The sequence below is a fragment of the Choloepus didactylus genome, chromosome 18 (assembly GCF_015220235.1).
Source record: "Choloepus didactylus isolate mChoDid1 chromosome 18, mChoDid1.pri, whole genome shotgun sequence".
In the NCBI taxonomy this organism is placed as follows: Eukaryota; Metazoa; Chordata; class Mammalia; order Pilosa; family Megalonychidae; genus Choloepus; species Choloepus didactylus.
Window position 1 is genome coordinate 37,758,857 of NC_051324.1, and position 13,327 is coordinate 37,772,183.

At 55.6% G+C, this 13,327-nt stretch overlaps 1 protein-coding gene across 1 annotated transcript; it reads left to right on the forward strand.

Moving 5' to 3' along the window:
• Window positions 1–2,553: 2,553 nt before the first annotated feature.
• On the forward strand, window positions 2,554–11,586 carry MPO (myeloperoxidase). Its single transcript, XM_037810173.1, has 13 exons — window positions 2,554–2,591; window positions 2,686–2,763; window positions 2,913–3,006; window positions 3,297–3,472; window positions 3,739–3,862; window positions 3,948–4,077; window positions 4,169–4,372; window positions 5,409–5,727; window positions 7,446–7,606; window positions 8,582–8,837; window positions 9,312–9,482; window positions 10,306–10,543; window positions 11,215–11,586. Exons 2-13 carry the CDS (start codon window positions 2,688–2,690, stop codon window positions 11,420–11,422), a joined length of 2,157 nt encoding a protein of 718 aa, XP_037666101.1. The 5' UTR covers window positions 2,554–2,591; window positions 2,686–2,687; the 3' UTR covers window positions 11,423–11,586.
• The last annotated feature ends 1,741 nt before the right edge of the window (window positions 11,587–13,327 follow it).

Sequence of the window (13,327 nt, forward strand, 5' to 3'; positions counted from 1 at the left end):
AAGGCCTTTGCATGTGTCCTTCTCTGGGCTCAGAATACTCTTCCCTCCCGGGTCTACTTGGCCAACTTGTAAACATTCTTCAAGACAGACTCAAGCATCAATCCTTCCAAAACCCTCCCTTGGTTTCCCTGGATAAACCAAGCAGTGCTCATTGATGCTTCCCAAGAACCCGGAGCAAGGCTTTCAGCATCCCATTGCTTTGTGTTTCTGCTTCCCACATGAGCTTCTTGAGGACGGGCCTGTGCTTTGCTAAGAATGCCCAGTGCTCTGCATAGTACCTGGCACGGGCAAGGGTTCAATACATATTTGTTGAATAGATGACTGAATGAAAGGTCAGGAATAAGCGTGCAGAGGACATTGGGTAAAGAGCACTCGTTTGGAAGTCAAGATACCTGACTGCGATGCTATTTGGAGCTGTGCCACACTCGCCGACCTTGGCAGAGTCATTTCCTTCCCTGGGCTCCCTCTTTTTCATCTATACTATGAAGAGCTCATATTAAATGTCTCTTGCCTCTTGAGTCTTAACAATTCCCTTAAAAGAGTAAAAAGACTAATAGTAAAGTCTGAGAGGGTGATGGGGAACAGGTGTTTTCCCACTTATTGGAAGGCTGAGTTATAAAAAATATAAAAAAGGTACAATAAATATAAAAAGGGGTAAAAATGTGCCTCCCCAAACCTGCAGCAATATTACTTTTTGGACTTCCTGTCTAAGGAAATAATTGAAGATGTGACTAGAGATCTAACTACATGAATGTTTATCCTGGTATTGTTTATAATAGTGAAAATAGGAAACAACTCAAGTGTCTAACAAGAGAGGATTAATTAAAAATCATTTTACTTCATACAAAAATTATGCAGACATCAAAATGGGGCAAATCTATATTTATTGGCATAGAAAGATGCCCAGAACAAATTGTTAGGTACTAAAAGTAGACTATAAAATAATATTTAAAGTATGTTCTTATTACTTTTTAAAAATACATATCGTATCTACACATAGGATTCTAAATTATTAAATGGAGTTATTGGCAAGTGGTGGGTTTATGGGAAATTATTTTCCTCCCTGCTGATTTATTATGTGAAAACAACAATCATGAACCTTGAAAGAAAAAAAAATGCCCACAACCTTGCTTATTTTTATTTTTGTTTGTGTTTTCTAACTTTTCATCAACAAATATATATTTCTTGTAGGATTTAAAAGTATTTTCAAAGGTCTGTAAAATTCTAGAACCTGCTTTACAAAAGGGCCACTTGTCCCAGGCCATGCCCAGCACGTCACTGGCAGAGCAAGGCTGGAAGAATAGCCTCTGCTCTCCGGGGCTCCTGGGCTCCTCTTTGCAGCATTTGACAGGATCTCTGGTCACACTGGGAAGATGTCCCAGGGGCGTTGCTCCCCCTTGTTCCTTGGCAAGGTGTGGTCTGGGCATAGAAGGCAAGAGGGAGTGGCAGGAATGTGGCTGGAGGTAGGAGGTGTGGCTAGACCAAGACAGGACATGGGAGAACGGGTGGCATGTACCCAGCCTGTCGAGGATCCGGGGGGTAGACAAGTGCAGTCATAAATCACAGGGTACTTTTCTTGTCTGAGCACGGCAACCCCTTTGCCACCATCCTCAGGACAGAAATTCCCCCCTCTTCTATTTCAGAATGACCTGAAGTTTAACCCCAACCCTCCCAACTGCACTGATCTTGTCCCAGGGAGGCCCTGGGCTGTGTCACCCAACTGACTATTAACCACAACAAGCTCTGCTCTCTCCTGCTTCCTGAAATCCAGGAGCAGATGGCAGGGGTTGTCGGGTTCGGGCCCCTACCAACGCCAAGGAGAAAGGGGAGGATGGAGAGGGATAGAGGAAGTAATCTTGGTCCTGAGCTCCCAGGCCCTGGGGTCCTCCTTCCTGTGAAGCCCAACGGTCTCCAGCCAGATTTCCTGCCTCCTTAGCCTTTGCCAAGAACCACAGCTGCCTGCCTGTGTGGTCAAAGGTACCAGGTTACTGTTGGGGACAGTGGATGGCCCCTGAGGCTCATCAGCTCATCATGGCCCCAGATCTCCCTTCACCCTCCCTTCTCCCCTGGGACCACTCTATTCTCCATAATTCCTTAGGCTATAAGTTCTTGACTCTTGTCCTTTCAAAGGAACCCTGGATAATCAGAATTTGGGGGGTTAAGCAGAATTGGGGGGGGGGAGTTAGTTGTCTGTACCCCCTGTAGACAGCACTGATCCAGGCACACAATGGGGAGCTGAGAAACTCTGGGGTGGGTGTACTAAGTTCAAAGGCTGGGGACAACTCTGACCGCTCCTTTCCTGTCCCACCTCCCCCATCAGGGGCCCCTCTCTGTGCACCTCCAACCCCAGTAGGGGAGGAGAGAGTGTTCAGTCTCCAGGGGTGGGTCTCCTGCTGCCCTTCCCCGCCCCTCCCCAGCTTGGTGAACATAAAAACCCAGACTCAGCTCAGAGATGTTACCAATGTCAGGTGAGCTGCGAGGATGGGCTGGGAGCTGGGTGGCTGCAGCTGGTGTGGACCCCACCCTCAAGGAGGCCTGGGTGCCATCCATAGACAGGGTCCATTGAGGAGGGACTGGGTGTGAAGCTGGGAGTAAGTGGCCCGGGAGGAGAGGGGTGGTGGGGCTCTCTTCTCCCAAATGCACCCTAGGCTCAGGGCACTTGCTGAGCTGGGGATCTCATTGCAGAAATGAAGCTGCTCCTGGCCCTAGCAGGGCTCCTGGCCATTCTGGCCACGCCCCAGCCCTCGGAGGGCGCCACTCCAGGTACCAGCTCAGACGGGAGAGAAGGGGGTGTCATGTAGGGGGTTTAGAGTCCCAGGGGCTCCTCTCCCTAATGCAGGCCTCTCTGCATCAGGGGTCTGGTTGGGGGGCTTTGGGCCCCTGCCTGATTTCATGTCCCCTGTTCTGGGCAGCTGTCCTGAGGGAGGTGGAAACCTCAGTGGTGCTGACCTGCATGGAGGAGGCCAAGCAGCTGGTGGACAAGGCCTACAAGGAGCGGCGGGAAAGGTGGAGGCGCTGGGGAAGTTTGGGGGTTGGAAGTGGAGGTGTATGGAGGGAGGCTGGGCCAGAGCTGGGTCAGGGAACCCTCTCTGTCTGTCAGTCCTTGTGTCTCTGGGTGTGAGAACATCTACAAAGCCATCCCTCCCCTGGCCTTGCCTCTGTCTGGACACCCAGGTCCATACCCTCTCCCTATCTGTGAGTCTTCTACACTCTGCTGTGTGTCCACCCCCTGGAGGGGCTCGGTGCAGAGTGTCTGCACCCCTTCTCCAGCCTTCACCCCTCCCTTCTCCAAGCAGCATCAAGCAGCGGCTTCGCAGTGGCTCAGCCAGCCCCATGGAACTCCTATCCTATTTCAAGCAGCCGGTGGGGGCCACCAGGACAGCCGCGAGGGCCGCTGACTATCTGCACGTGGCCCTAGGCCTGCTGGAGAGGAAGCTGAGACCCCTGTGGCCCAGACCCTTCAATGTCACTGGTACCCTTCCCCCTCCCACCCCAGGCCCCTGCTTCACTAGTGACCCTTCCTAGTGACCCCAGCCACCTCCCAGTGATCCCCTCAATTCTTCCCTTCAGGGAGTCTCAGGGGTTTCCTAGAGTCTCCTCCAAGATCTCAGACTGGGCCCCCACCCAGGGTCTCCAGGGCTCCCCAGCCCTGGCTGCCTAGGATAGGGAGTGGTGGTGAGGTGGGGTTCGTTTCCCACACACACACTTGCCCCCACTCCCCCACCCCCAATCTCACAGACGTGCTGACGCCCGTCCAGCTGAACCTGCTGTCCAAGACAAGCGGCTGCGCCTACCAGGACGTGGGAATTACGTGCCCCGAGCAGGACAAGTACCGCACCATCACCGGCATGTGCAACAACAGGTGCGGGCCGGGCAGGTTGGCGCCCGGGATCTCGGGCCGAGCCGCGGCGCCGCCTGGATATCAGCGCCCCGTCCTCTCCCTGCAGGCGCAGCCCTACGCTGGGCGCCTCCAACCGCGCCTTTGTGCGCTGGCTGCCCGCCGAGTACGAGGACGGCTTCTCGCTGCCCTTCGGCTGGACGCCAGGGGTCAATCGCGGCGGCTTCCCGGTGCCCCTGGTGAGCACCGGCGGGCAGAGGGGACGAGGCCGGTCCCGATACCACGCGCGGTCGGCGGCCGCCGCCTGACGGATGCTCCGACTCCCCGCAGGCTCGCGCCGTCTCCAACGCGATCGTGCGCTTCACGGAGCAGCTGACTCCGGACCAGAATCGCTCGCTCCTGCTCATGCAGTGGGGCCAGCTGATCGACCACGACCTCGACTTAAGCCCGGAGCCAGCCGCCCGGGTCTCCTTCCTCACTGGCGTCAACTGCGAGACCAGCTGCCTGCAGCAGCCGCCCTGCTTCCCGCTCAAGGTGCCAGCGTCCTCCCCACCCACCCGCGGCCGGCTGGTCCCGCCAGGGCTGATTGTTCCCGGAAGTGCCCCCTCCCTCTGTGCCCAGGTTTCCTTCCCCAGCCCCGGGGTAAGGCTGGTCCTGCCCACCCACCCCCTCATGTCCAGTCAGTGCCGGTCCTGGGCTCTGACCCATCTCCCTCCTCACTGCCAGCCTCTCAGCCAGGAGATCTCAGTTGTTCACTGACTCCCCCCAGGCTCAGGCCAAGGGGGAGAGTACCGTTTACCCCAAGACATGAGTTCCTATTGGTGGGGTTGCAGGCTGTTTGTTAGGCTGCAGAGATCGCTCCCTGATGGGGGAATCTTCCCAGCGTCCCTCAATCCTCTGGGTGTAGGTGCCCCAGTCTCCGCCCCACAGTGGGGTGCCTCCCCCTGTCCCACATTACACAGAGCGAGAGCCGGGGTGTCTGGGCTGTGGGGTTGGAGCAGGACAGAGTGGACTGTTGGTCTGAGGCACTTGCTCAGAAGGGAGGGAGGGCAAGGGGAGGGAAGGGAGGGTGGGGGTGGGGGGAGAGAAAGAGGCAGGAGGAAGGGGTGAGGAGGGGGAGAGGCAGAGAGACAGGAGCAGAGAAGAGGGACAGAGACATGGAAAACAAGGACGGAGAAGGAAGAGGAGGCAGAGTGAGAATATAAACAGACCAAACCCAAAGAAAAGTGGCAGGGAGGATCAGACACAAAGGAGGGAAGGAGAGAGAGGGGAGAAGGTTTAGTAGGGAGGGTCAGAGGCCTGATTGGGCCACCCAGCTCCCCACACTCCCCAGTTCTGTGTTCTGGTCGTCACCCCGAAGCTTGGCAGTGTGCTGCTGCTGAAGCCTCAGGCAGTGATCATGTGGGGCCCTCAGGGGCCCCTGTTTTGGGGTCTGGGTCTCCTCTGGTTCTGATCCTGAGGGCTGCTTCCCAGGTGGGATCAAGGCCTGCAGGCAGATGGGCAGGAGGAGCGCCCCCACGCCCACCGTCCCTGCCCTTGGCGAGCCTCCTGGCCTTTCTCTGTGCTGCAGATCCCGCCCAATGACCCCCGCATCATGAACCAGCGCGACTGCATCCCCTTCTTCCGCTCCTCTCCTGCCTGCACAGAGAACAACATCACCATCCGCAACCAGATCAACGCGCTCACCTCCTTCGTGGACGCCAGCATGGTGTATGGCAGCGAGGACCCCGTGGCCATGAGGCTGCGCAACCGCACCAATCAGCTGGGGCTGTTGGCCATCAACACCCGCTTCCGTGACAATGGCCGGGCACTGCTGCCCTTCGACAACCTGCATGACGACCCCTGCCTCCTCACCAACCGCTCTGCACGCATCCCCTGCTTCCTGGCAGGTCAGCCCTGGGCTGGGCCCTGGGGTGGCACATGGGGTGTGTCCTGTTGGAGCCACAGCAGGTCTGTTTGTGAGAGATCTGTGGGTTTGCATTTAGAGGGGCTTTGGCCTCCCCAATTCCATTATACTAACCCAGTTGCCTTAGTGACTGATGCATGGAGCCAGAAAAGAAAAACAAAACAAAACAAAACAAAAAAACACCCAAAAGCCAAACCCAAGATGTAGACATAGGTATGGCTGCTGAGCCTCTGTCCATCTGTCCATCCCTTTCTCTGTGTTTCTCTTCCTTTCTCCTGCTTTCTGGACTCTGGAAGAAAGGAGAGTGGGGTCCCTCAGGAACTGGGAACCAAAGGGACAGAGAGCGGTGTAGTGCCTTCACCCTCTAGAACTGGGCCGTCTGATATGGCAGTCACTAGCCACATGGGGTGATTAAAATTTAAGTTTTAATTAATAAAATGAAAAACAAATTCATTTCCTCAGTTACACTGGCTACATTCAAGTGCTCAATAACCTCATATGGCTAGTGGCTTCCATACTGGGCAGTGCATGTATAGAACATTTTCATCAGCACAGAACATTCTGATGGACAGCACTGTTCTAGAGTATCACTTCCTGCCCATTTTGGCTACCTGTATTAAGAGAGGGTGGAACTTTACATTTAGCATCTGGCAGCCCTGGCATTTGGCTGGGGTGGTGATGGTGGTTGTGCCTGGAGATTTTCCAATATTTTAAATGTAAACCCAATAGTGGGCCTGAGGCCCTTCCTTCTGGCCACCCTGACCCTCTTCCCAGTGGCCTCTCCCCTGGCTGGGCCCCAGGGAGGAGAACTGAAGTCAGCGCCTATACAGACTTCCTGTGGAAGGGTCCCGACCCCCTCTGGGCTAGTGACGCCAGAGCAGCCCCCTCTGTCAGGCATGGCTGCTTCCAGCCTGGTGTGGACAAGCCGCATGTCCCAGGCTTCAGTCGAATCTCTGGCTGCTCATGGGGTAGAAAAGCTGCTTTTGCAGGATTCCTTCCCTCCAGCCTCTAGAGCTATTGAGGACTGAACCTGGCATCTGGCTGAAATGGGCCTGGCCCTAGACCTCTTCCCAAGAGCAGCCTGCACATTTATCATATAGTAAGGGTAGGGATTACTACTCTGATCAGATGGTAGTGATTTTCTGGAGCCCTGTGTTGAGAAGGATTCTGAGGTTGTATCCAATTTTAGCAGGAGAGAATGTGAAGTTATCACTGTGTCTGACATAGGCATGGAAGTGGGGCGTGTCAGCATGCATGCTACTTCTTGGCTTTCTCCAACGCAAGAGAATCAGTCAACCAGGCAGTTTTCCTGGAGCTCTTGCTTGGCCTCAGGTGCTGTGCTAAACCTGTGTGTCAGTTGTGTGTGTGCTGGGTGGGAGGGTCAGATACAAAAAGGTACAGCCCTGGTCCTTGTCCTGAAGGAACTCCCAGGCTCAGGTGTGGGAAGGTAGCAAGTCATGTGTCAGGTCTCATGCCCATCGAATGAGCTTTTCCAACCAGCAGCTAAGCAGAGGAAGAAGCTGTCATGGCAGACTTGGCCATCAGGGAGGCCTCCTAGAGGACGGGTAAAATCATCATGGTGTGGAAAAATGGATGGAGAGGAGGGGTGGGTAGGGTCCTGGTAGTGGAGGGACTTTCAGTGGAGCAAGTCCTCTCTGGGATGGAGGTCTTAGGAATGACAGTGGCTTTTGCATCCTTAAGGGGACACTCGTGCAAGTGAGATGCCCGAGCTCACCTCCATGCACACCCTCTTTGTGCGGGAGCACAATCGGCTGGCCACACAGCTCAAGAGACTGAACCCCCGCTGGAATGGAGAGAGGCTCTACCAGGAAGCCCGGAAGATCGTGGGAGCCATGGTTCAGGTAGGTGGTCCTGAGTGCCAGTGCCCCCAAGGGTTGGACAGATGGGAGCCAAACATGCCTCTCCAATATCCTAGCTGTGTGTCCTTGGGCAAGTTACTTGACCCTCTGGAGCATGTTTCTTCCTCCATGGTGCTGCACGGATTAAAGGACATATAAGAAAACCCTGGCAGACATTAAGTTCCTGACAAAGGCTACTTCCCTTCCCTCCCCTTCTTCCCAGGCTTGCTCCCCTTTCTTCTTTCCAGTGGGTTGAGAAGAGTGCTAGGAATGTTAAATGATGGGTCTAAAGTGCCTGATGCATAGTAGCTGCTCAGTTAATGCTTCACCCTTTCTCGATCTCAGAGTCACTCTTGGCTCCTTTAAGTGCTCAGCTCTTCCTTTGGGCTCAACACACACACTCCTGGACTGTGGAGGAGGAGAGAGTTGCAGGGAGCTAAGGACGAGTTTTTTATTTGCACTAAGAACTTAAGTTTCTGCAGAGGAAAGTCATGCTAGGATGGCTCTTCATTCCTTCCTGCCTCCCCTCCTCTCTCAAACACACATTGAGCCCTACTGTGAGCCAGGTGCTTTCTGGGCACTGCAATTTCAAGATAAATCAGATATAACCCTGGCCCTTAAGGAACTTGTAAGTTAGGAGAAATGAGACCTTAATAATTCAAGGTCAAGGGCACTCTTGCAATGACTAGCAAAGCACTTTGTTATTTAGCCCTCTAAGGCAGAGGGCAGTATACTTATCCTTAATTTATTTTTGAGAAACTGGGGCTCAGAGAGGTTACTTATGAGCCCAAGGTCACACAGCCAGCAAGCAGTAGAGCTCTGTTTATGCCACATGATGCCCCTGTGAGGTCCAGGTTCAGTGCTATGGGAGGCAATCCCCTGGTCATAGACAGATGGGAGGGATCCCCCAAGCCAGGAGCAGGGAAACCCTACAGAGAGGCATGAGTGGAGAGGCCACTTGGAGGGTCTTCTCTTTAGATCATCACTTACCGGGACTACCTGCCCCTGGTGCTGGGGCCAGCGGCCCTGAGGAAGTACCTGCCCCAGTACCGAGGCTACAATGACTCGGTGGACCCGCGCATTGCCAACGTCTTCACCAATGCCTTCCGCTACGGCCACACCCTCATCCAGCCCTTCATGTTCCGCCTGGACAATCGGTACCGGCCCATGGGGCCCAACCCCCGCGTCCCGCTCAGCAGGGTCTTTTTTGCCTCATGGAGGGTAGTGCTGGAAGGTGAGCCAGGCCTGGGCCAGGAGAGGGTGAGCTGGCAGCGGAGGGTGGGGCGGGGGAGAAACCCTCTTTCTCCTGTCTTTAGGAATCTGATCTGACTTCTCAGTCCTTGTTCACCAGACTCTGATTTCTCAACCAGTAAAGGGCCTCTTCGAGGGCAGGGATGGAGATGCCTGTTGTAGGGAGCTGACTCCTTCCCATGCATTGTGACTCTCAGTGACCCTGGAGGTCTGAGAGGGGCTGGGGGATCCCAAACTTTCAAGTCTGAATGGCCTAATCCCCAGAGACCTCCATGCCCCAGGGTTGTGTGGTGCCCACTGAGGACCTGTCCACTGGGGCCTCCTTGACAGCAGGAGTGCATGAGCCCAGCCCTCTTCCCCAAGGCCCCCGACCCCACCTTGGACTCATCCCGACTCTACCCTCAGCTCCAAGAGTGAACCCAGATCCTTCCCCCAAACTCGCCCGTCTTGCCCCCAGGTGGCATTGACCCCATCCTCCGGGGCCTCATGGCCACTCCTGCCAAGCTGAATCGCCAGAACCAAATAGTGGTAGATGAGATCCGGGAGCGACTGTTCGAGCAGGTCATGAGGATCGGGCTGGATCTGCCGGCTCTGAACATGCAGCGCAGCCGGGACCACGGCCTCCCAGGTGGGGGCTGCAAGAGTCCCCCACCCCCACCCCCTGCCCCACAGACAGTGCACAGCCCCCCCTTGCCACCCGAGGGTACCTGCCACCCCCACCCCCGCTTTGTGCCCCTGGCTGCCCCAGCTTTCCCTCACCCGGGCACCTAGCTCTCAGGAAGTTGTCAGGAAGGTCCCCAGGTCAGATCTGGTCAGTTTCAGCTGCTCCCGGGCCTCTTTGCATCTCGGTAAACATCAAACTTGGAGCGGCAGCGTCAGAATAACAAGTGCCCCTTTTCCCAGGCTGAATGCCTGTCTCCACCATTGTTCCACTTTGCTTCGTTTTACCTGAACTCTGAAGGGAAGATATTATCACCTCCATTTTTGGCTGAGGCTTGGAGAGATTCGGAACCTGCCCATGTTCTCCCAGCCAAGTCAGTGGCAGAGCTGAGATGTGAACCTAAGCTGAAGCCTGGGATCACCTCATGGGACAGCCAGAGTGGCTGAGGCTTCCAGACTCACTTCACTCTCACACATCTGAGTCAGAGGGACACTTGGTTTGCTCCAAAGGGGAACAGAGGGTTTGCTTTAGGGTGGGAGGGAAAGGGAAAGACAGAGAGGGTCTTGGAGAGGCCCAACTGCCCCCCATTGGCTCCAGCCGCTCCCCAGGGTTCCCTAGGAGTTTATAGCCTGGAATAAGCTCCTCTGTGTCCTACATCCCCTGTGCACCTCTGTACCCTGCTGTGGTGTGTACAGCTTTCAGGACTGATGGAGTATCTGTGAATCCTCTTCTGCTGTCCCCAGTGCACCTGCCCCCACCTGGCAGCCATCCCTCTCCCTGTCCCCCGCAGGGTACAATGCCTGGAGGCGCTTCTGTGGGCTCCCGCAGCCCAGCTCGGTGGGCGAGCTGGGCACGGTGCTGAAGAATCTTGACCTGGCGCGGAAGCTGATGGCCCAGTACAGGACACCCAACAACATCGACATCTGGATGGGCGGCGTGGCGGAGCCCCTGGAGCCCGGCGGCCGTGTGGGCCAGCTCCTCGCCTGCCTCATCGGGACCCAGTTCAGGAAGCTCCGGGATGGTGACCGGTGAGGTGTTGTGGGGGTGCCAAGTGACTTAGGCTGTGTGGCTTGTGGGTGTGTCCCAAACCTCTCAGGGGGCCCCAGTTTCCTCCTGTAAAATGACAGGGCTGGAAGGAATCAGCGATTTTCTGGTGTGTTCCAAGGCCATCCCTTGGAATATTGCAGCAACGTAGACCAATGGTTGAAAAGAAGGAGAACAGAGAAGAAACCACCTCCCTTAACCACCTTCTCCTCCAGGTTTCATAGTGCAGCCATGGATGTGTCAATTGCTATTGAACAGTCTTCCCCTAGCGTCATTCCATCATGGTCTTGACACCTGTCATGCCTAGTTCTTACCTAACTTGTACTGTGCCTTTGGGGAAAAGATGTCCCTCTCTGGGTAGACAAATTGTAAACACCCCTGAGATCCACCATCCTCCCTTCCCCAGACCCGCACACAGGCGTGGGGAGCGAGTGCGGGCACTGCCCCTCCTCTGTCTTAGTGGTGCTCTGAGGTTGCTGGGGAGGGGTTGGGGGAGGCAACTGGCGGCAAGTGGGCTCCGTTTGGACTGCCGGAGGGCCTGGAGTCTCCCAGGCTGCAGGGTGGGTGCTGTGGCTGGAGCCAATTAACCCCCTCCCCTCACCACCCCAGCCCAGGATATCGTCAGGTGTGATGCCTGTGCGTGTCCCCCATGCAGGTTTTGGTGGGAGAACAACGGCGTGTTCAGCACACAGCAGCGGCGGGCACTGGCCATGATCTCCTTGCCCCGCATCATCTGTGACAACACTGGCATCACCACCGTGTCCAAGAACAACATCTTCATGTCCAACACGTTCCCCCGGGACTTTGTCAACTGCAGTACGCTGCCCGCCTTGGATCTGTCCTCCTGGAGGGACAGGGCCTAGGGGCTGGGTAAGGGGAGGCAGTGGGGAGGGGTGGGCGTACCTGGGCTGCCTGGTTTGAGCCCCTCTCTGATCTGGGGCTGGCCAGGAAAAATGAGCTGACTATTCATGTATTCATGTGTGAGTGTGTGTGTGTGAGAGATGTACATAAACTGGCATTTCATCCATTTGTGTTGTTTGTGTACTCTGTGTGTGTGTGTGTAGTTTTAGGGAGTGTGTGTTTGCAGTTTCTGTGAATATTGAGTACACAGAAAGCAGCAAGCTCAGGAACCACTGCTTGGGTTCAAATCCTGACTCTGGGGCTTACTAGCTGTGTGACCTTGGGCAAACTCGGCCTCACTAAGCCTGGGTTTTCTTTCTTGCAAATGACAGCTGTCATGGCTTCTTAGAGGGTCTGTTTGTGTCCTCTAGTTCTTTGTTTATTGAGCACCTATTATGAGCCAGGCACCATTCGGGGCACGGGATACGTTCAGAGGTGAGGAAGACAGACAGTGTGCCCTTGTGGAGCTTGCACTGGGACAGGGTCCTGCTAGGGCAGGTGAACTCGTGAACCCCAGAGGCCCGAGTCATCAGCGGTTGGTCTGTGAGTGGCCCTCGTATTACGGGTCCAGCCAGGCCAGCTGGGTCCATCCGTGGCCTCCCCTCCTCCTTCCTAAGATATTCACAGATGCTGGCCTGGGGAGGAATTGGAACCCACTGGCCCTTCCATACTTGTTTGTGCTTGAGATGTATGATAAAAAGCACCACTGATGGGGCTCTGTGGTCTGTCTGTGTCTGCGGTGGGGCAGGAGGCTCAGCGGGAGGCTCACTCTGGGCCCTGAACCTTGAACCTATGTGGTCGCTGCCTTGGGGACTCGGTGTCTTCTCAGACGGGGGTGAGGGCTTCGGCAGCCCTCCTCTAGTGGATCCCTAGGTAGAGGGCAGCCAGTACCTAGAAGCCACAAGCTGAGCAGACCCTCCTCCCCCCTTCCACTCACACCAGCCAGGAGCAGAGGAACTGCGATCACCAAGCCCCTGCATTTATTCATTGCTTTGGAAAACATTTTCCTCATGCTTATCACATGCCAGGCCTGTGCCACGTGCTGGGAACCAGAGGGGACAGAGGGGACAGAAAGCTGTCCTGCCCTCGAGAGGCTCACAGTCCAGGGGAGCAGAAGGGCAGAGGTGTGGCGGAAGGCAGGCCCTCCCCAGGTGCTGGGGCCTCTGGATCTGCATTGCTGCTGCCTGGCACAGTGGTTCCGAGGCCTTCAGAGCAGGAGACCCCATGTGGCAGGGACAGTAGATAGCTGAGCAGGGGAAGGTGCCTGGCCCCTGTGTCAGTGGTGGATTCCCTCCTTCTGTCCCTCCCTTCTTTCCTCCTGGGGGAAGGGACACCCCTGCTGGATGTCTGTCATGTGCAGGCTGACCACAGGGGCCCCAGGGAAGGTGAGGATCTCCCCGTGGTGAGCAGCAGAATAAACACTGCCCGTCCCCATTTCAGTGATGAGGAGAGGGGTGCTCAAAGAGGCTGAGGCTTACCGGAGGCCGTGGAGAAGTGGGTGCCAGGGCCAGGACTGCAGCCCAGGACTCCCGGCTCCCGGGCTCTTCCCAGGATGGCTGGCCTCCCGCCCCCACCCTGCAGTCAAGCCGAGCTCACCCAGGGAGTCATTTTAAAAGAAAAGCATACAACTATGAATTGGACATCAACATGAGGAATATTCTGGAGCAGCCCCTACAAAAGACCTTGTGGGCTCTATGGACTGCACATGAAGAAGAGGGTATTTCCCAGAAGGGCGACTACAAGGGAAATTAATATTAGCCATAGGGAAATCCAGACTAAGTTTTCCTCCCTGTTTTATCCTGGGGCAACACCACCTGAAATCCCCTCTCTTGCTTCTCCAAGGCCACTGCTGCTTTTCCCAGAAGCCC

Excerpts from the sequence above, each read along its gene's own strand:
- MPO (XM_037810173.1), top strand. The coding sequence starts at position 2,688 with ATGAAGCTGCTCCTGGCCCTAGCAGGGCTCCTGGCCATTCTGGCCACG. Across the intron at positions 4,078-4,168 it reads GCGGCTTCCCGGTGCCCCTG|GCTCGCGCCGTCTCCAACGC; the intron begins GTGAGCACCGGC and ends GACTCCCCGCAG. Across the intron at positions 7,607-8,581 it reads TCGTGGGAGCCATGGTTCAG|ATCATCACTTACCGGGACTA; the intron begins GTAGGTGGTCCT and ends TCTTCTCTTTAG.